The 22397-nt window shown below is 45.3% G+C and overlaps 1 protein-coding gene across 1 annotated transcript in view; it reads left to right on the top strand.

The window, feature by feature from the left end:
- Positions 1–22397, top strand: part of ezh1 (enhancer of zeste 1 polycomb repressive complex 2 subunit) — a 131016-nt gene that overhangs the window by 99598 nt on the left and 9021 nt on the right. The window contains exons 11-15 of the mRNA XM_068013084.1: positions 6161–6339; positions 7857–7952; positions 10014–10095; positions 12331–12411; positions 13973–14057. Coding sequence (XP_067869185.1) covers positions 6161–6339; positions 7857–7952; positions 10014–10095; positions 12331–12411; positions 13973–14057 — 523 coding nt within the window. The remainder of the gene's footprint in view (positions 1–6160; positions 6340–7856; positions 7953–10013; positions 10096–12330; positions 12412–13972; positions 14058–22397) is intronic.

Here is a 22397-nt window from a genome sequence, read left to right as displayed (position 1 = left end):
GATAAATCCCCTGGATCAGATGAGCTGCATCCAGAGTGTCGAAGGACGTGGCTATAGAGATAGTGGATGCATTGGTGATTATCTTTCAAAATTCTATAGATTCTGGAAGGGTTCCTGCAGACTGGAAAGTAGCAAATGTAACCCCACTATACAAGAAGGGAGGGGGAGAGAAAACTGAGAGCTACAGATCTGTTAGTTTGACATCGGTAGTAGGGAAAATGTTAGAATCTTTTATAAAGGATGGGATAACTGGACACTTGGAAAATAATGAACTGATTGGGCAGAGTCAACATGAAAGGGAAATTATGTTTGACAAACCTGTTGAAGTTTTTTGAGGATGTTACTTGTAGCATAGATAAAGGAGAACCAGTGGATGTGATGTATTTGGATTTTCAGAAGGCTTTTGATAAGGTCCCACACAGGAGGTTAGTAAACAAAATTAGAGCACATGGGATTGGGGGTAAAATACTGGTATGGATTGAGAATTGGTTAACAGACAAAAAGCAGAGAGTAGGAATAAACGGGTCATTCTCAGGATGGCAGGCTGTTACTAGTGGGGTACCGCAAAGATCAGTGCTGGGGTCACAGCTGTTTACAATCTATACAAATGATTTGGATATGGGGACCAATTGTAACATTTCCAAATTTGGGGATGACACAAAACCAGGAGGATGCAAGGAGGCTTCAAGGGGATTTGGACAGGCTCAGTGAATGGGCAAGAACATGGCAGATGGAATATAATGTGAATAAATCTGAAGTACGACCATACAAATTAGGAGAAGTAGACCATTCGGCCCCAATCAAAGGGCTCCGCCCTTCAATAAGATCATGGCTGATCTGTTTCTGTCTTGAATTCCACACTCCCATCTACCCCCGATAATCTTTGATTCCCTTGCCTAACAAGAATCTATCTACCCCGCCTTAAAAATATTCAATGAGCCCGCCTCCACCACCTTCTGAGGTAGAGAATTCCAAAGTCGCACAACCTTCAGAGAAAAAATTTCTCCTCGTCTCTGTCCTAAAAGGGCGGACCATAATTTTAAAACCATGCCCCCGAGTTCAGGACTCGCCCACAAGAGGAAACATCCTTTCCACATCCACCTTGTCAAGACCGTTCAGGATCTTATAAACTTCAATCATGTCTTCCCTCACTCTTCTAAACTCCAGTGAAAACAAGCCCAGTCCGTCCAACCTTTTCTCATAATACATCCTGCTCATTCCAGGTATCAATCTAGTAAACCTCCTCTGAACTGCCTCCAACGCATTTACATCCTTCCTTAAATAAGGAGACCAAAACTGCACACTGTATTCGAGATGTGGTCTCAGCAATTCCCTGCATAACTAAAGCATAACATCCTTACTTTTATTTTCAATTCCTTTCATAATAAAGGATAGCATTCCATTAGCCTTCTTTATTACTTGCTGTACCTGCATACTAACTTTTTGTGACTCATGCACTAGAACACTTAGATCCCTCTGCACCTTGGAATTCTGCAGTCGTTCTCCGTTTAAGTAATACTCAGCTTTTTTATTCTTCCTGCCAAAGTGAAGAATTTCACAATTTCCCACATTATCCTCCATCTGCCAGATTTTTGCCCACTCACTCAACCTATCTATATTGGTCTGCAACCTCCTTATGTCCTCTTCACAACATACTTTCCTACCTATCTTTGTGTCATCTGCAAATTTAGCTACCATGCCATCACACCCCTCATCTAAGTCATTGATATAAATTGTAAAAAGTTGAAGCTCCAGCACAGACCCCTGTGGGACTCCACTCGTCACATCCTGCCAATCAGAAAAGGACCCACCTATACATACACTCTGTTTTTTGCCAGCCAGCCAATCGTCTGTTCATGCTAATATGTTACCCACTACACCATGAGCTCCTACTTTGCACAATAACCTTTTATGTGGCACCTTGTCAAATGCCTTCTGGAAATCCAAGTACAGTACGTCAATGGGCTCCCCTTTATCCACAGCATGTTATTCCTTCAAAGAACTCCAATAAATTGGTTAAACATGACTTTCCTTTCACAAAACCATGCTGACTATTCCCGATTACCTTGAGTTTTTCTAAGTGCCCAGCTATAGCCTCCTTAATGATCGATTCTAACACCTTCCCCACGACAGACATCAAGTTAACTGGTCTATAGTTACCTGTTTTCTGCCTTACCCCCACCCCCCTTCTTAAATAGAGGGGTTATATTTGCTACTTTCCAGTCTGATGGAACTTTTCCAGAATCTAGGGAATTTTAAAAAAATTAACACCAAAGCATATACTACTTAATTAGCCACCTCTTTTAAGACCCTAGGATGAAACCCATCAGGACTGGGGAATTGTCAGTCCGCAGCTCCATCAGTTTACTCAGTACCACTTCCCTGGTGATTGTAATTTCACCAAGTTCCTCTCTTCCTTCCACCTCCTGATTTACAGCTATTGCTGGAATGTTTTTTGTAACCTGTACAGTGAAGACAGAAGCAAAATATTTGTTCATTTCATCCACCATTTTCTTATCGACTATTAACTTCCCATTCTCACTGTAGAGGACCAACACTCACTTTACTGATGAAAGACCTGAAACGTTAACTCTGTTTCTCTCTCCACAGATGCTGCTTGACGTGCTGAGTAATTCCAACTTTCTGGTTTTTATTTCAGATTTCCAGCATCTGCAGTATTTTGCTTTTACTCACTTTACTTTTTTTCTTTTTAAATACCTGTAGAAACTCTTGCTATCGTTGTTACATTTCTAGCTAGCTTTCTTTCACCTGATTAACCTTTTAGTCATTCTCTGCCGTTCTTTATATCCTGACCACTCATCTTGGTGCAATTATATGCCTTTTCCTTAAGTTTGATGCTTTCCTTAACTTCTTTAGTTAACCTTGGATGGTGGGTCCTCCCCTTAGAATTTTTTGTTATAGTAAGAATATACTTATTCTGATTATTCTGAAACATCCCCTTAAATGTCTGTCACTGCTTCTCTATTGATCTATCTCCTAGCCTAGTAACCCAGTTCACATCAGCTAGCTCAGCTTTTATGCCCACACAGTTGCCCTCATTTAAGTTTAAAATACTAGTCTTAGATGCAATTTGGGAGAAAAAACGGAAAGACAGAGTATTTCTTAAATGGTGAGAGGTTGAGAAGTGTTGTTGTCCAAAGAGTCACTAAAAGCTAGTATGCACGTGCAGCAAACAATTAAGAAGGCAAATTGCAAGGGAATTTGAGTACAGGAGTAAAGATGTATTGATTTAATTGTATAGAGTCTTGGTGAGACCACACCTGGAGTATTGTGTACAGTTTTGGTCTCCTTATCTAAGGAAGGGTATACTTGCCATAGAAGGGAGTGCAAAGGAGGCTCACCAGACTAATCCCTGGGATGGTGGGATTGTCTTATGAGGGGAGATTGAGGAAACTGGGCCTGTATTCTCTAGAGTTTCAAAGAGTGAAAGGTGATTTCATTGAAACTTACAAAATTCTTACAGGGCGTGACAGGGTAGATGTGGAGAGGATGTTTCCTCTGGCTGGTGAGTCTAGAACCAGGGGACACAGTATCAGAATAAGGGGCAGGTCATTTGAGACTGAGAGGAGGAGGAATTTCTTTACTCAGTGGGTGGTTTATCTGTGGAATTCTCTACCTGGGAGGGCTGTGGAAGCTCAATCATTGAGTATGTTCAAGACAAAAATCGATACATTTTTGGAAGAAAATGACATCAAGGAATATGTGGATCGTGGGGAAAAATGGTGTAGAGGTAGATGATCAGCCATGATCTGTTTGAATGGCGGAGCAGACTCGATGGGCTGAATGGCCTACTCCTGCTCCTATATTCCTCTGATTCTGTGAACTATCCCTTAACCTGATTTACGAGTTCACTTTAGCTAGTTCTGCTTTCATGCTCTCATAATTACCCTTATTTAAGTTTCAACTATTAGTCTTGGACCCATTCTTCTGTCCCTCAAACTGAATGTAAAATTCAATTGTATTATGATCGCTGTTACCTAGGGGCGCCTTCACTATGAGGTTATCAATTAAAATAAAATAAATAAAATAAAATAACCCTATCTCGGTGCATAATACCAGGTCTAGTATAATCAAAGTGAAATACTGCAGATGCTGGAAATCTGAAATAAAAACAAGAAATGCTGGTAATACTCAGCAGGTCTGGCAGCATTTGTGGAGAGTGAAGCAGAGTTAACGTTTCAGGTCAGTGACCTTTCATCAGAACTGGTCTAGTATAATCTGCTCTCTGGTTGACTACAGAACGTGCTGTTCTAAGAAACTATCCCAAAAACATTCTATGAACTCCTCATCTAGGCTACCTTTGCCCATCTGATTCTTCCAGTCTTTTTGTAGATTAAAATCCCCCATGATTATCGCCGTACCTTTCTGACGAGCTCCCATCATTTCTTCCTTTATACCCCGTCCTACTGTGTGGTTACTGTTAGGGGGTCTGTACACCACTCCCACAGTGACTTCTTGCCTTTATTATTTCTCATCTCGACCCAAACTGCTTCTAGATCCTGGTTTCCTGAACTTGGGTCATTCCTCTTTATTGTGCTAATACCAGCTGGGATGGCGGGACTGACGTATGAGGAGAGATTGAGTCGGTTAGGATTATATTCGCTGGAGTTCAGAAGAGTGAGGGGGGATCTCAAAGAAACCTATAAAATTCTAACAGGACTTAACAGGGTAGATGCAGGAAGGATGTTCCTGATTGTGGGAAAGTCCAGAAGCAGGGGTCATAGTCTAAGGATACAGGGTAAACCTTTCAGGACTGAGATGAGGAGAAATTTCTTCACCCAGAGAGTGGTGAGCCTGTGGAATTCGCTACCACAGAAAGCAGTTGAGGCCAAAACATTGTATGTTTTCAAGGAGGAGTTAGATATAGCTCTTGGGTCTAAAGGGATCAAAGGATATGGGGCGAAAGCAGGAACAGGTTACAGAGTTGGATGATCAGCCATGATCATAATGAATGGCGGAGCAGGCTCGAAGGGCCGAATGGCCTACTCCTGCTCCTAATTTCTATGTTTCTATAATTAACAGAGCCGCCCCTCTACCTTTTCCTAGTTTCCTGTCCTTCCTAAATGTCATGTACCCTTCAATATTCAGGTCCCAATCTGTCGTCCTGCAGCCATGTCTCTGTAATGGCTATCAGATCATACTTATTTATTTCTGTTTGCACTCACAGTTCATCTGTTTTGTTTCGAATGCTACATGCATTCAGATACAGAGCCTTTAGTTTTGTCCTTTTGTTATTTTTGTAACGTCTAGCTTTGACTGCTGATTTATTCTAAGGTTCGTACTCACTGTCCCTTCCTGTCACAGTCTTCTTCTTCTTCTTTGGCCTCCTTATCTCGAGAGACAATGGATAAGCGCCTGGAGGTGGTCAGTGGTTTGTGAAGCAGCGCCTGGAGTGGCTATAAAGGCCAATTCTAGAGTGACAGGCTCTTCCACAGTCACAGTCTGTTTATCTTTTCCCATATTAATACCTTTCTCTCTTGCCTTGTCTCAACTCTTTGATTTACCACATCTTTCCAAATTTGATCCCTTGCCCCCACTGGAGTGGAGGGGTGTTGGGGGAGAGGAGGGTTGGGAGTGTGGAGAGAGGTTGGGGATTGAGTGCAGGTAGGGTTGGGGACACAGGATTAGAGGATGTGAGGTTTTTACTTATCCGAAACTCTGTAACTGCCTGCTAACGGGGATTAGCGATTGGGAACAGAGGGTGACTGACTGTAAATGCTGCTTAAATCTGAAAATATCACAAACCGAATTGCACTAAATCTGAACGAGTTAGGAACCAAAAAGTGAAAACTTGCTGACATCGATTAGTAAATGAGAATTTCAGTGCAGGTGAACACAGATACTGAAGAGGCTGAAACTCAAGGCTGGCTCTGACTGTGCAGCTGGTACGATAGGGAACCTGGCTGGAAGCTGGGCTCATTGTTAATTGGACTATCGAGTAACTCCCGTCTGTTAACCAATATCGACAGATTGAGGAGGGTTTGAATTCAACACCAGCCACAGTGGACTTTAGCAGTGATGAGCTGAATGCATTCAGCAACAGAGTTTAGAAAAAATCCATGTTCAATGTTTGAAATAGGAGGAGGCTATTCTGCCATTCCGCTATTCTGTGACCTAACTCCACTTGCTTTTCTCTTAGGTCAGAATCGCTTTCCTGGCTGTCGTTGTAAAACTCAGTGTAACACCAAGCAGTGTCCCTGTTACCTGGCCGTGCGTGAGTGTGATCCCGATCTGTGCCAGACCTGTGGGGCTGCAGATCACTGGGATAGCAAGAATGTTTCCTGCAAGAACTGCAGCATCCAACGTGGGCTCAAGAAGGTACTTTAGACCAGGCTGAGTGTCACAGTAACACCTGGAGTCTCTCAGGGAATGAACACTGTCGCCTTTCATTTAACCTCTGACCCTGCCAGATCCCCTTTTCCCCCGCACTTCTTCCCTCACCCCTTCCCCTCCCTCCCAGAACTGTAACAGGGTTCCTCTTGTCCTCACTTTCCACCCCATCAGCCTCCATATCCAAAGGATCATCCTCCGCCATTTCCGCCACCTCCAGCGTGATGCCACTACCAAACGCATCTTCCCCTCCCCTCCCCTGTCAGCATTCCAAAGGGATTGTTCCCTCCGTGACACCCTGATCCACTCCTCCATTACCCCCACCACCTCGTCCCCTTCCCACGGCACCTTCCCATGCAGTCGCAGGAGGTGTAATACCTGCCCTTTTACCTCCTCTCTCCTCACTATCCCAGGCCCCAAACACTCCTTTCAGGTGAAGCAGCGATTTACTTGTACTTCTTTCAATGTAGTATACTGTATTCACTGCTCACAATGTGGTCTCCTCTACTTTGGGGAGACCAAACGCAGACTGGGTGACCGCTTTGTGGAACATCTCCGCTCAGTCCGCAAGCAGGACCCTGAGCTTCCGGTTGCTTGCAATTTCAACACTTCCCCCCAACTCTCATGCTCACATCTCTGTCCTGGGATTGCTGCAGTCTTCCAGTGAACATCAACACAGGCTCGAGGAACAGCATCTCATTTACCGATTAGGCACACTACAGCCTGCTGGACTGAACATTGAGATCAATCATTTCAGAGCATGACTGGCCGTTTTTTCTATTTTCCAATTTTTAAATTTTATTTTTTAACCGTGTGCCTGTTTTTTCATGTAGACAGAGCTGCTCATTACTCTGCCATTAACAGTCTCTCTGGATTAATGCTTTGTCTTTCACCACAATCATTAACATACTCTTTGCCTTTGTCCCAGGACAGCTTTGTTATTTAATCTCTCCTGCCCTCTGCCCTATCACACACTTTTCTTTTTGTTCTCTTTCCCACCCACCCCCTTCTATTGCTTAAAACCTAATTCTTTTCTAATATTTGCCAGTTCTGATGAAAGGTCACTGACCTGAAACGTTAACTCTGCTTCTCTCTCCACAGATGCTGCCAGACTCGCTGAGTATTTCCAGCATTTTCAGTTTTTATTTCAGATTTCCAGCATCTGCAGTATTTTGCTTTTATTATCCCAGTATTAACCTGCTCTCTGGAGTAGACACATAAACCAAACCCAGAATGCAGCAGGACATTGACCTGCTATAATGGTTGGAGGAGTGGGAGCAAGAGATGGAGGCAGAGCAGCAATGGATTTGTTTGTTTGTGGAGTTGGAATGTTCTGGTCCTCCCTCTCCCCAGCCACCGCCGCCCCTGAACGAACCTTTCTGCCAGAGACCATTCCCAGTGCAGTCCAGCTGCTGGATTCCTGCTCCCGCTGAGTGGCCACTGGATTCAGGGAAGTTTGTCGTTACAATCTATGGAATTCTCACTGATTCCTGTTTCTTTTCCAGCACCTGTTACTTGCCCCATCGGATGTGGCTGGATGGGGAACTTTCATTAAGGATTCGGTCCAGAAAAATGAGTTCATCTCGGAATATTGTGGAGAGGTTGGTCATCACAGGTGGAACAAATGGCCAGAAACAGAGGAACAAAGGGTTTTTGGGAGGGGGTTTGTGGGGCTGGAGGAGATTCCAGAGATAGGGAGGGGTGAGGTCATGGAGGATTTGAAAAGAAGGATGAGAATTTTAAAATTAAGGCACTGCTAGACTGGGAGCTGGTGTCGGTCAGTGTGAGCACAGGGGTGATGTGGGAATAGGACTTGGTGTGAGTTAAGACATGGGCAGCAAAGTTTTGGATGACCTCAAATTTACAGAATGTAGAATGTGGGAGATCAGCCAGGAGAGCGATAGAATAGTGAAGTCGAGAAGCAACAGGAGGCATAAAGACATGCAATGACTTTGGAGAGGAATGCGAGGTTGAAGATGAGGTGGTAGTTTGCAAGGAGAGAGGAGTTGAGTGCAGGTGTTTTGAGGAGGTGGATGATAATGACAATTTTAAAAGGGAGCAGGAAATACCTGAGGAAAGGGAATTGATGAGGGTTTCAGCAGCAGATGAGCTGAGGCAGGGGCAATGTCAGGCTATGTTACAGGGATGGGAGTAGGCGATCTTAGTGATGGTGCAACTGTGTTGTAGGAAGCTCATCTCGGGGTCAAGTAGGATACCAAGGTTGTTAACAGTCTGGTTCAGCATCAGACAGTTGCCAGGTAGAGGGATGGCGTCAGTGACTGAGGAGCGGAGTTTGTAGCGGGGACCAAAGACAATGGCTTCAGTCTTCCTAATATTTAACTGGAGGAAATATTGTGTCATCCAGGATGTTGTACAAGCACTGGGTCCAAAGGGTAAGCCTATAAATACTGTGGCTTCAGGAGTAGATTAGAGGCTGGGAATTCTGCGGCGAGTAACTCACTTCCTGACTCCCCAAAGCCTGTCCACCATCTACAAGGCACAAGTCAGGAGGGTGATGGATTACTCTCCACTTGCCTGGATGGGTGCAGCTCCAACAACACTCAAGAAGCTCGACACCATCCAGGACAAAGCAGCCCGCTTGATTGGCACCCCATCTACAAACACTCACTCCCTCCACCACTGACGCACAGTGGCAGCAGTGTGTACCATCTACAAGATGCACTGCAGCAACGCACCAAGGCTTCTTCGACAGCACTTTCCAAACCCACGACCTCTACCAACTAGAAGGAATGCACTGCCTGAAGAGGTGGTAGAGGCAGGAACCCTCACAACATTTAAGAATGATTTAGATGAGCACTTGAAACGCCATAGCATACAAGGCAACGGGCCAAGTGCTGGAATATGGGATTAGAATAGTTAGGTGCTTGATGGCCGGCACAGACACGATGGGCTGAAGAGCCTGTTTCTGTGCTGTATAACTCTATGACTCTATGACAAGGGCAGCAAATGCATGGGAACACCACCATCTGCAAGTTCCACTCCAAGCCACACCATCCTTACTTGGAACTATATCGCCGTTCCTTCACTACGGCTGGGTCAAAATTCTAGAACTCCTTTCCTAACAGCACTGTGGGTTATCTACAGCCCAAGGACTGCAGCAGTTCCAGAAGGCAGCTCACCACCACCTTTTCAAGGGCAGTACTAGCCTTGCCAGTGAGTGCCACATCCCAGGAATGAATGGAAAAAAAAATAGAAATTACTGTAAACTCGCTGTCTTGTGAACTCGCCCATGATTGGTGGGTGCACCAAAACAGGAGGGTCCTGAGTGGTGTGGGGACACGAGGTACCCTGACCTATGGTGATCTTCCGTATTGCACGTGGGATTGGACGTGTTGGGTTTCCATGGTGAACCCCCATACTGCATGATGGGACGTGTCGGGTTTCCACGGTGACCTCCCACACTGTAGGTTCATAGCCTTCAATCTGGCAAATTTCCCAATTCCAGGATATGCCCAGTCACATGACTGGGGCTGAGTTGATGTGTTGAGGCCCACCGAGTTTGAGTCAGTGAGCTACTGGGCTGGGCTGGGCTGGACCAGGCTGGGCTGGGCCGGGCCAGGGCTGTGGGATTTCCTTGACTGCTGTCAGAGCATGCAAGCAATGCTGAACAGTCACTAACCCTTGATCTGTTTTCCTTGCAGATTATATCTCAGGATGAAGCAGACCGCCGTGGTAAAGTCTACGACAAATATATGTCCAGCTTCCTCTTCAATCTGAACAATGGTCAGTTCCCCTGCTCACTTTGCAGCTTGTTGCTAATCAGTGTTGTGCTTTGCCGATAGTGTGTTTGAGGTGATGCTGGGGACAATGATCAGGAAATTTGTGTCAGAGGACTGAAGAGTCAGGCTGCTCGCTGCAGGATCAGGCTGGCACTGAGTGAGTGAACCTTCCGATACTCCATCCCATAAAAACATTGACTTAAGGACGGAAAGCAGCGAGTCATAGTAAATGCTTGCTTTTCAGACTGGAGGATGGTAGACAGTGGTGTTCCCCAAGTGTCAGTGCTGGACCACTGCTTTTTTTTTACTATATATAAGTGAGTTGGATCTTGGAAGACAGAGTACAATTTCAAAATTTGCCAATGTCACCAAACTTGGAGGTGCGGCAAACAGTGAGGATGATGCCAAGTGCTGGAAAATAGGATTAGAATAGTTAGGTGCTTGATGGCCGGCACAGACATGATGGGCTGAAGGGCCTGTTTCTGTGCTGTATAACTCTATGACTCTATGATATAAACCACCTGCAACAGGACATAGACAGGCTAGCACAATGGGCAGACAGGTGGCAGATGGAATTTAATACTGACAAGTGTGAGGTGATGTATTTTGGCAGAAGGAATAGGGAGAGGCAATATATACTTAATGGCACAGTTCTAAAGAGTGTGCAGGAACAGAGGGACCTGGGGGTGCATGTGCATCGATCTTTGAAGGTGACAGGACATATTGAGAGAGAGTAGTTAGCAAAGCATGTGGGATCTTGGGCTTCATAAACAGAGGCATTGAGTACAAAAGCAGGAAAGTTATGCTGAACCTTTATAAAGCTCTGGTTAGGCCCCAACTGGAGAATTGCATCCAGTTCTGGTCACCATACTTCAGGAAGGATGTGAGGGTCCTTGAGAGGGTGCAGAGGAGATTTACCAGAATGGGTCCAGGGATGGGGGATTTTAGTTACAAGGTTAGGCTGGAAAAGCTGGGGTTTTTCTCCTTAGAAAAAAGGAGATTGAGGGGAGATTTAATAGAGGTGTAGAAGATTATGACAGGCTTAGATAAGTTGGATAAGGAAAAACTGTTCCCGTGAACACATGGTACATGGACTAGGGAACACAGATTTAAGCACTAAAATAAAAGCAAAATACTGCAGATGCTGGAAATCTGAAACAAAACAGAAAGTGCTGGAAATACTCAGCAGGTCTGGCAGCATCCGTGGAGAGAGAAGCAAACGTTTCAAGTGTTTCAAGTCTATGACCTTTCATCAGAACTGGCAAAGGTTAGAAAAGAATTAGGTTTTAGTAAGTGAAGGGGAGGGGAGTGGGGGAGGGAACAAATGGGAAGGTGTTTGATAGGGTAGATGGAGATTAAATATTAAATGGACAAAGACAAAGTGTGTGTTAATGCTTGTGGTGAAAGACAAAGCATTAATCCAGAGAGAGTTAATAGTGGAATAATGAGCAGCTCTGACAACATGACAAGTAGGTACATGGGTAAAAAATAAAATATTAAAAAAAGGCCAGTCCTGCTCTGAAGTCAGCCTTGCGGACTGAACATTGAGGTCAATAATTGGGACTGAGTGGCTTGCTCCATGGAGAGCTGGCATGGACTCGATGGGCCAAATGGCCACCTTCTGTTCTGTAGATGACTCTGAGTCTGCTGCAGCGGCAGTTTCTGAGGCACAGATTCGAGTGAGGTATGGGTTCAGCTATTCATTTTGAGCCCAGGATTTGCTGCACTGCATCTGTAAGGTAATCTTTAGGGATTATCTGTCAGTTCCTGTTCTCCCTAGAGAAAGGGGGGACATGAGGGGGTTAGAGCAGTGTGACCCGACCCGAACCCAATGGGACCCAACGACATGTGTCGGGTTCAGGTTCGGGTTCGGGTCGGGTCGCACTTCCGGGTCTGGCATTCGGACTTGGGTACGGCAGGGTTGGACACACCCTATCACCACTTCCGGTATGTGTCTCCAATGTTAATGTACTTTTTGGACTTGACAGGTTGTTTAGTTACAGTTTTTTTAAGCTTGTGCTGATAAGCATCAAAGTGAAAAATGGAAGCTAGGTTAACTGATGGTTGGGTCGGGCGCGGGAAAATAATGAAAGGACTCTGGTCGGCTCAGGTTTCATTTGCAGACCCGAGCCGGCCTTTGGAGGGAGTTGGAGAGGGATGTGGGTGGGCAGTCTATGGGGGTGAATAATGGGAGGTAATTGGGATCCTGCTCATTAATGCTTTCATTCCTGTTTTGTAGATTTTGTTGTTGATGCAACTCGCAAAGGAAACAAAATCCGTTTTGCGAATCACTCTGTCAATCCTAATTGTTATGCTAAAGGTAAGGATCCAGAAAAACCTGGGGGTGGAGAGGAGGTGGGCAAAAGTGTGGGGTAAAAGATATAAGTAGCGGAGTGGGTGAGACGGGAGCTGGAGAGGATAAGGTGGAAGTCTTAGGGAAGGGGGGCTGAAGATGTGAGAGAGGAAACGGTAATTCGCTGTCCAGTTCAGATATGGCCTCACCTGCCTGGCTCAGACAGCATGTCTCTGGACCTGTGACCCTGACTCCACGACCACCGGATCCCTCAGTCGCCAGACCTGTGACCACCAAGACAGCGGACCAGTAACCTCTAAACACACAACCACTGAACCCCTGACCCCCGGCCACTGGAAGCACGGTTTCCGGACCTGTGACCCCCGACCCTGTGGCTACTCGACCTGTGATCCCTGACTTTGCGGCCACCAGAACTGGTTGGAGCCATACCTAGCACAAAGGAAGATGGTTGTGGTTGTTGGAGGCCAATCATTTCAGCCCCAGGACATCACTGCAGGAGTTTCTCAGGGTAGTGTCCTAGGCCCAACCATCTTCAGCTGCTTCATCAATGACCTTCCCTCCATCATAAAGTCAGAAGTGGGGATGTTTGCTGATGAATCTATGTTGTTCACTGCCATTCGCAACTCCTCAGTTACTGAATCAGCAAGACCTGGACAACATTCAGGCTTGAGCTGATAAGTGGCAAGTAACTTTTGTGCCACACAAGTGCCAGGCAATGACCATCTCCAACAAGAGAGAATCTAACCATCTCCCCTTGACATTCAACAGCATTACCATCGCTGAATCCCCCAATATCAACATCTTAGGGGCTACCATTGACCAGAAACTGAACTGGACCAGCCACATAAACACTGTGGCTACAACAACAGGTCAGAGGCTGGGAATTCTGTGGTGAGTAACTCACCTCCTGACTCCCCAAAGCTTGTCCACCATCTACAAGGCACAAGTCAGGAGTGTGATGGAATACTTTCCACTTGCCTGGATGGGTGCAGCTTCAACAACACTCAGGAAGCTTGACACCATCCAGGACAAAGTAGCCCACTTGATTGGAACCCCATCCATGACCTTAAACATTCACTCCCTCCACCACCGACGCACAGTGGCAGCAATGTGTACCATCTACAAGATGCACTGCAGCAATGCACCAAGGCTCCTTCGACAGCACCTTCCAAACCTGCGACCTCTACCAACTAGAAGGACAAGGGCAGCAAATACATGGGAACACCACCACCTGCAAGTTCCCCTCCAAGTCAAACACCACCCTGACTTGGAACTATATCGCCGTTCCTTCACTGTCGCTGGGTCAAAATCCTGGAACTCCCTTCCTAACAGCACTGTGGGTGTACCTACTTCACATGGACTGCAGCGGTTCAAGAAGGCAGCTCACCATCACCTTCTCGAGGGCAATTAGGGATGGGTAATAAATGCTGACCTAGCCAGCGACGCCCACATCGCATGAAATGAATTTTTAAAAACTGTAACTTACGACACCAAGACCTCTGATACCAAAGACCATGGACCCACGATGCTTCATCCTGTGCAACAATGACTCATCCCTTTTTTTCAGTTGTCATGGTGAATGGTGATCATCGAATTGGTATCTTTGCCAAAAGAATGATCCAGACCGGCGAAGAGTTGTTCTTCGATTACAGGTAAAATGTCAAGTTAAATCTTTACAAGCCATCGAATGAGAATCCCATAGTCAATCAGTGATCAGCCGGTCCCACTACGGTAAAGTCTGCTTCAAACACTGTCCTGCTTTCTGATAATTTGATTTGTGTGTGTTTTTATAAGAAGAATGAGGAAAGGCTATATAAACTAAATGGTACAAATTTAAAGGGGTTGCAGGAATAGAGACACCTTGGTGTGTCTGTACACAAATATTTGAAGTGGCAGGCCAAGTTGAGAAGACTGTTAAAAAAGCACATGGATCCTTGACTGTATAAATGGAGGCGAAGAGTACAAAAGCCGGGAGGTTATACTGAACCTTTATAAATCGCTGGTTAGGCCCCAGCTGGAGTATTGCATCCAATTCTAGGCATCACACCACAGCAAGGATGTCCAGGCTTTAGAGAGGATACAGAGGAGATTTACTAGAATGGTACCAAGGATGAGGGACGTCAGTTATGTGGAGAGACGAGAGAAGCTGGGATTGTTCTCCTTAAAGCAGAGAAGGTTAAGGGAAGATTTGATAGAGGTGTTTAAAATCATGAATGAGTTTAATAGAGTAACTAAAGAGAAATAATTTCCATTGGCAGGAGGGTTGGTAACTAGAGGAACATGGATTTAAGGTGATTGGCAAAAGAACCAGAGTCAACATGAGGACATTTTCTTACGCAGTGAGTTGTTGTGATCTGGAACATGCTGCCTGAAAGAGCGGTGGAAGCAGATTCAATAGTAACTTTCAAAAGGGAATTGGATAAATACTTGAAAATGAGAAATTTGCAGGGCTGTGGGGAAAGAGCAAGGGGATGGGATTAATTAGATAGCTCTTTCAAAGAACCAGCACAGACTCAATGTGCTGAATGGCCCTTTTCTGAGCTGTATCATTCTATAATGTAAGGCATGCTTTTCCATCGGACCATTCATAAAATCATAGAATGGTTACAGCACAGAAGGAGGCCATTCAGCCCGTCATGTCTGTGCCAGCTCTCTACAAGAGCAACTCACCTCGTCCCACTCTCCTGTCTTTTCCCCATAGCCCTGCAAATCTTTTCTCCTCAGATAATTATCCAATTCCCTTTTGAAAGCCTCGATTGAACCTGCCTCCACCTCACTTTTAGGCAGCGCATTCCAGATCCTAACCACTCGCTAAAGCCTGGCTCAGGTATAAAATTAAAACCCGACCCACAGCCAGCCCAAACCCAGCCCGAGCTCTTAAATTCTTTTTGCGCCCAACCCGACCCGAATCTCCTTCATCCGTTCCGGCAGCAGGAGTTGTGGGGAATCGTGGGGAAGCCTGATCCCATGATTTCCTGGAAGCAGTGTCCAGACCGACCCGACCTGAGCCTGAATGCTGGACTCGGAATTTCGACCCGACCCAAATCCGACACACGTAGTCAGGTCGAGTCAGATTCGGGCCGGGTAGCCAGACTTTACACTCGCTCTATAAAAATGTTTTTACTCATGTCGCCATTGAGTCTTTTACCAATTACCTGGTTCTCAACCCTTCTACCAATGGGAACAGTTGCTCCTGAGAAATGTCCAGGCCCCTCATGATTTTTAAAATCTCTGCCAAACTCTCAGTCCTTTCTTCTCCAAGGAGAATTCTCCAATCTATCCACATAACTGAAGTTCCTCATCCCTGGAACCATTCTCATGAATCTGTTCTGCACTCTCTCTAACATCTTCACAGCCTTCCTAAAGTGTAGTGCCCAGAATTGGACACATTACTGCAGTTGAGGCCAAACCAGCGTTTTGCAAAGATTCATCATAACTTCCTTGCTTTTGTACTCTGTGCCCCCATTTATAAAGCCCAGGATCCTGTATGCCTTATTAACCACTATCGCAACCTGCCCTGCCACCTTCAATGATTTAGAACCATAGAAAAGTTATGGCACAGAAAGAGGCCATTCAGCCCGTCATGTCTGCACCGGCTGAAAAACTAGCCGCCCAATCTAATCCCACCTTCCAGCACCTGGTCCGTAGCCTTGCCGGTTACAGCACTTCAGGTGCAGGTCCAGGTACCTTTTAAATGAGTTGAGGGTTTCTGCCTCCACCACCGATCTGGGCAGTGAATTCCAGACACCCACCACCCTCTGGGTGAAAAAGTTTCTCCTCATGTCCCCTCTAATCCTTCTACCAATCACCTTAAGTCTGTGCCCCCTGGTAATTGACCTCTCTGCCAGGGGAAACAGATCCTTCCTGTCTACTCTATCTCGGCCTCTCATAATTCTTTTCCACCTCAATTAAATCACCCCTCAGCCTCCGCTGTTCTGAGGAAAACAACCCTAGCCGATCCAATCTTTCCTCATAGCTGCAGTTTTCCAGCCCTGGCAACATTCTTGTAAATCTCCTCTATACTCTCTCCAGAGCAATTATGTCCTTCCTGTAATGTGGTGACCAGAACTGTACGCAATACTCCAGCTGTGGCCTAATCAGCGTTTTATACAGTTCCAGCATTACATCCCTGCTTTTGTGTTCTATACCTCGACCAATAAAGGAAAGCATTCCATATGCCTACTTCACCACTCTATCTACCTGTCCTGCCACCTTCAGGGACCTGTGGACATGCACCCCAAGGTCTCTCACTTCTTCTACCCCTCTCAATATCCTCCCATTTATTGTGTATTCCCTCACTTTGTTTGCCCTCCCCAAATGCATTACCTCACATTTCTTTGGATTGAATTCCATTTGCCACTTTTCTGCCACTCAACCAAACCATTGATATCATTCTGGAATCTACAGCTATCCTCTTCATTAGCAACTACACAATCAATTTTTGTGCCATCTACAAATTGCCCAATCATGCCTCCCACATTTAAGTCCAAATTATTAATATATACCACAAACAGCAAGGAACCCAGCACTGAGCCCTGTGGAACACCACTGGAAACTGCTTTCCATTCGCAAAAACATCCGTCGACCATTACACTTTGTTTCCTGTTACTGAGCCAACTTTGGATCTAACCTGCCACATTCCCCTGTATCCCATGGGCTTTTTCTTTTCTGACCAGTCTGCCACATGGGACTTTGTCAAATGCCTTACTAAAATCTATGTAGACAGCATCCACTGCACAACCCTCATCAATCTTCCTTGTTACTTCCTCAAAAAATTCAATTAAGTTAGTAAGACCTGACCTTCCCTTAACAAATCCATGCTGACTATCCCTGATTAATCTGTGCCTTTTTAAGTGACAGTTTATCCTATCTCTCAGAATTGATTCTACTAATTTGCCCAGCACTGAGGTCAGACTGACCGGCCTATAATTATTTGGCCTAGTCCTTGTACCCTTTTTAAACAATGATACAATGTTCACAGACCTCCAATCCTCTGGTACCTCTCCTGTATCTAGTGAGGATTTCAAAAGGATCTCTGGCTTCCTTTAACAGCCTGGGATACAATCCATCTGGCTCTGCTGATTTATCCACTTTCAAGGATGTCAGACCCTCTAGTACTTCCTCTCTGATTATGCTTATCATATCTAATATTTCACACTCCTCCTCTTTTACTACAATCCCTGCATCGTCCCCCTCCTTTGTGAAGACAAATTCCTCATTAAGAACCCTGCGCACATCTCCTACATCCATGTACAAGTTCCCTTGTACATCTCTGATCGACCCTACCCTTTCCTTAGTTATCCTCTTGCTCTTAATGTACTGATAAAATATCTTTGGGTTTTCCTTGATTTTACCTGCCAATATATTTTCATGTCCTCTGTTTGCTTTCCTAATTTCCTTTTTTACTTCACCCCTGCACTTTCTATACTCCTCTAGGCTTTCTAAAGTATTAAGATTTTGTGGCTGTCATAAGCTTTCTTTTTCTGCTTTATCTTGCCCTGTATACTTCTAGATAACCAGGGGCTCTAGATTTGACCGTACCACCCTTTATCTTTGTGAGCACATACCTACACTGTGCCTGTAGAATCTCGCTTTTGAATGCCTCCCACAGGTTTGCCACTGATTTTCCTTCAAGTAGCTGTATCCCTGTCCACTTTCGCCAGCTCTCAGCTTTGTAAAAATTTGCCTTCCCCAATTTAGAACGTTTACTCCTGTTCTATCTTTGTCCTTTTCCATAATAATGCTAAATCTAACTGTATTATGGTCGCTATCTCCAAAATGGTCATCCACTGCGACTTCATCTACTTGCCCAGCTGCATTTCTGAAGATTAAATCTAGAATTACTCCCCCTCTCATTGGGCTTGTTATGAGCAGCTAAAAAAGTTCTCTTGAATGCAGTTCAAGAATTTTGTCCCATCTGTTTGTATCCCAGTTAATATTAGGGTAATTGAAATCTCCAACTCTTATTGCCCTGTAGTTTTTGCACTCAGAAATTTGCCCACATATTTGTTCTTCTATCTCCCTCTCACTATTTGGTACACTCCTAGTAGTGTGGCTGCCCCTTTTTTATTTCTGAGCTCAACCCATATGGCCTCATTTGATGATTCATTTAGCATATCATCCCTCCTCACAGCTGTTATTGATTCTTTAACGAATAATGCTACACCCTTCCTTTTTTATCCCCCTCTCTATCCCACCTGAAAACTCTCTATCCAGGGATGTTCAGCTGTCATTTTTGCCCCTCTTTAAGCCAAGTTTCCGTTATAACAATGATATTGTGTTGCCATGTGTCTATCTGTGCCCTCAGCTCATTGGCTTTATTTACTATACTCCTTGCATTTAAATAAATACCTTTTCACACTGCTGAATTCCTGTGCTGTACACTTTTTAACCTTTGCTTTTTCTGTCTTTTCAGAGTCACTCACTAATTTCTGCCTCCCATTCCCTGCTCTGAATTTGTCCTATCTAAGACTGCACTCAGGATCCCATCCCCCTGCCAATCTGGTTTAAACCATCCCCAACAGCACTAGCAAACCTTCCTGCAAGGATATTCATCCCAGTCCTGTTCAGGAGCAGACTGTCCGGCTTATACAGGTGCCACCTTCCCCAGAACCGGTCCCAATGCCCCAGAAATCTGAAGCCCTCCCTCCTGCACCAACTCTCCAGCCACACATTCATCTGGTGTGTTCTCCTATTTCTATACTCCCTAGCACATGGCCTTGGGAGTAATCTGGAGGTTACTAACTTTGAGGTCCTGCTTGCTAATCTCGTTCCTAACTCCCTAAACTCAGCCTGCAGGACCTCATCTCTTTTTCTACTTATATCATTGGTACCAATGTGGACCATGACCTCTGGCTGTGCACCTTCACCCTCCAGGGTACTCTGTAGCCGCTCGGTGATATCCATGACCCTTGCACCAGGGAGGCAACATATCATCCTGGAATTACATCTGCGACCACAGAAACGCCTGTCTGTTCCCCTAAATCTAGAATCCCCTACCACTATTGCTCTCTTGTCTTTTCTCCACCCTCCCTGCACAGCTGAGCCACACATGGTGCTCTAGTCATGACTCTCACTGCACTGTCCAGAGGAACCCTCTCTCCTATCGGTACTCAGAACTAAATACAGGTTAGAACGTGGGATGCCCTCCGGGGACTCCTGTACTACCTGCCTTTTCCTTCTTGTCTGTCTGGCAGCCACCCAGTCCCTCTCTGCCTGGCTCTCTGAAGCTACGGGGTGACCATCTCCTGAAACGTGCTATCCACATATCTCTCATCCTCACGAATGCACCTCAGTGACACCACCTGCTGCTCCTCGAGTTCCAAGATTTGGTGCTCGGGTTTTTGCATTTGGTGGCACTTTCTGCACATGTACTTGTCCAGGACATGGGTATGGTCCTGGAGTCCCCACATGGCACAGGATATGCATTTAATGAGTGTGAACTGCCCTGCCATGCCTTGAATTATTTATTTATTGTATTAAAATTGGAAGTTAAATAAACACGATAAAATGGGTATAAATAAAACAAACAAATGATCACCTACCCACTATTGGTATTTTAGCTTCTATTTAGTAGATAGACTTACATGTTAGAGTAAATAAAAAGCAGCAGAAAAAAGAAAATAAAGTAAGAAAATACCCACCAAATACTCACAGCTAGTTCCCTGTGCCTCGCTGCTCTCTCTCCCCTCTTGCACTGTTTGTAACTCTTTATGCCCCTCTTTATGATTTGTGCAACTATATCCCAGGTCCTTCTGTTGCACCCCTTTAGAATTGTACTCTTTATTTAATATTGCCTCTGCTAATTCTTCCGACCAAAATGTATCACTTCACACTTGTCTGCATTAAGTTTCATCTGCAACTAGTCCACACATTTCTCCAGCCTGTCTCTGACCTCTTGAAGTCTATCACCATCCTCCTCACAGTTCACAATACTTCCAAGTTTCATGTCATCTGCAAATTTTGAAACTGTGCCCTGTACACCCAAGTCTAGGTCATTAATATAGATCAAGAAAAGCACTGGTCCTAGCACTGACTGCTGAGGAGCCCCACTGTATTCCTTTCTCCAGTCTGAAAAACAACCATTCAGCACTACTGTTTCCTGTCACTCAGTCGACTCCATATGCATATGCATACTGCCACTGTCTCCTCTTCTATGGGCTTCAATTTTGCTGGCAAGCCAGTTTTGTGGCAATTTATCAAACGCATTACCATCATGAACCCTCTATGTACCTCATCTAAAAACTCAATCAAATTAGTTGAACACAATTTGTCCTAACAGATCTGTGCTGGCTCTCCTTAATTAATCCACATTTGCCCAAGTGACTGTTAATTTTGTGCCGGATTATTGTTTCCAAAAGCTTTCCCACCGCCGAGGTTAAACTGACTGGCCTGTAGTTGCTGGGCTTGTCCTAACAACCATTTTTTGAATAAGGGTGTAACATTTGCAATTCTCCAGTGCCCAGGCACCACCCTTGTATCTAAGGAGGATTGGAAGATTATGGCCAGTGCCTATGCAATTTCCACCCTTACTTCTTTTGTTGGGAATCAATTATTGACTCTCCACACTGTCTGGTAGAGGTTAACAATGTGCCGTTTATTTTTACTTGCAAGGGAGAAATCTCTTCCCATGCAGCATTCCAGAGTGTCGCAGAAGCTCTTTTCAGCGAGTCACACAATCATCAGCGTTTATAACAGTTGAACCACACGCTGCCGTGCCGACAATCACATACACAGAGCCCACAATGCTGCCGAATATGCTAGGTGTATTTCCACTCTTTCAGTCCCCCCTTTTGGCCCTTGGCGACTACCAGCCCAAGATGGCCACGCTAACTATCTACCACTGCCCAGGACTGCCCGCCCCATGCCATCGGCCAGGCGGCTGGATGGAGCGGTCCAGTGTTTCGCCTTCGCTGCTTTAAATTACGCAAAGGCTTTGCCTTTGCCAATCGTTTACCAGCTCTCTATACTCATACACATTGTCTTTGAGTTTCTGCCTCTTTCTCTCCCATCTGCATGACTTGCAGGCCAGGGGTCGAGCATACTAGAGACAGGACAAGTTGTACGACCACCAGGGCAAGGGACACTATCCTAATTCAGGGGTGGGTGTTTACATTCAGCCCCCAAATCCAAACTTGTTGGTACCAGGGGTCTGTGCTGAGGGTATGATCTATGTCTCCCCAGATATATTACACTAAGGATGACACTAAGGTCGGTGGAGTTGTGGATAGTGCCGAAGGATGTTGTAGGTTACAGAGGGACATAGATAGGCTGCAGAGCTGGGCTGAGAGATGGCAAATGGAGTTTAATGCGGAAAAGTGTGAGGTGATTCACTTTGGAAGGAGTAACAGGAATGCAGAGTACTGGGCTAATGGGAAGATTCTTGGTGGTGTAGATGAACAGAGAGATCTTGGTGTCCAGGTACATAAATCCCTGAAGGTTGCTACCCAGGTTAATAGGGCTGTTAAGAAGGCATATGGTGTGTTAGCTTTTATTAGTAGGGGGATCGAGTTTCGGAGCCACGAGGTCATGCTGCAGCTGTACAAAACTCTGGTGAGACCGCACCTGGAGTATTGCGTGCAGTTCTGGTCACCGCATTATAGGAAGGATGTGGAAGCTTTGGAAAGGGTGCAGAGGAGATTTACTAGGATGTTGCCTGGTATGGAGGGAAGGTCTTACGAGGAAAGGCTGAGGGACTTGAGGTTGTTTTGGTTGGAGAGAAGGAGGAGGAGAGGTGACTTAATAGAGACATATAAGATAATCAGAGGGTTAGATAGGGTGGATAGTGAGAGTCTTTTTCCTCGGATGGTGATGGCAAACACGAGGGGACATAGCTTTAAGTTGAGGGGTGATAGATATAGGACAGATGTTAGAGGTAGTTTCTTTACTCAGAGAGTAGTAGGGGCGTGGAACGCCCTGCCTGCAACAGTAGTAGACTCGCCAACTTTAAGGGCATTTAAGTGGTCATTGGATAGACATATGGATGAAAATGG

This window comes from Heterodontus francisci, chromosome 33 (genome assembly GCF_036365525.1).
Source record: "Heterodontus francisci isolate sHetFra1 chromosome 33, sHetFra1.hap1, whole genome shotgun sequence".
In the NCBI taxonomy this organism is placed as follows: domain Eukaryota; kingdom Metazoa; phylum Chordata; class Chondrichthyes; order Heterodontiformes; family Heterodontidae; genus Heterodontus; species Heterodontus francisci.
This window is presented reverse-complemented; position numbering and strand designations above follow the sequence as displayed.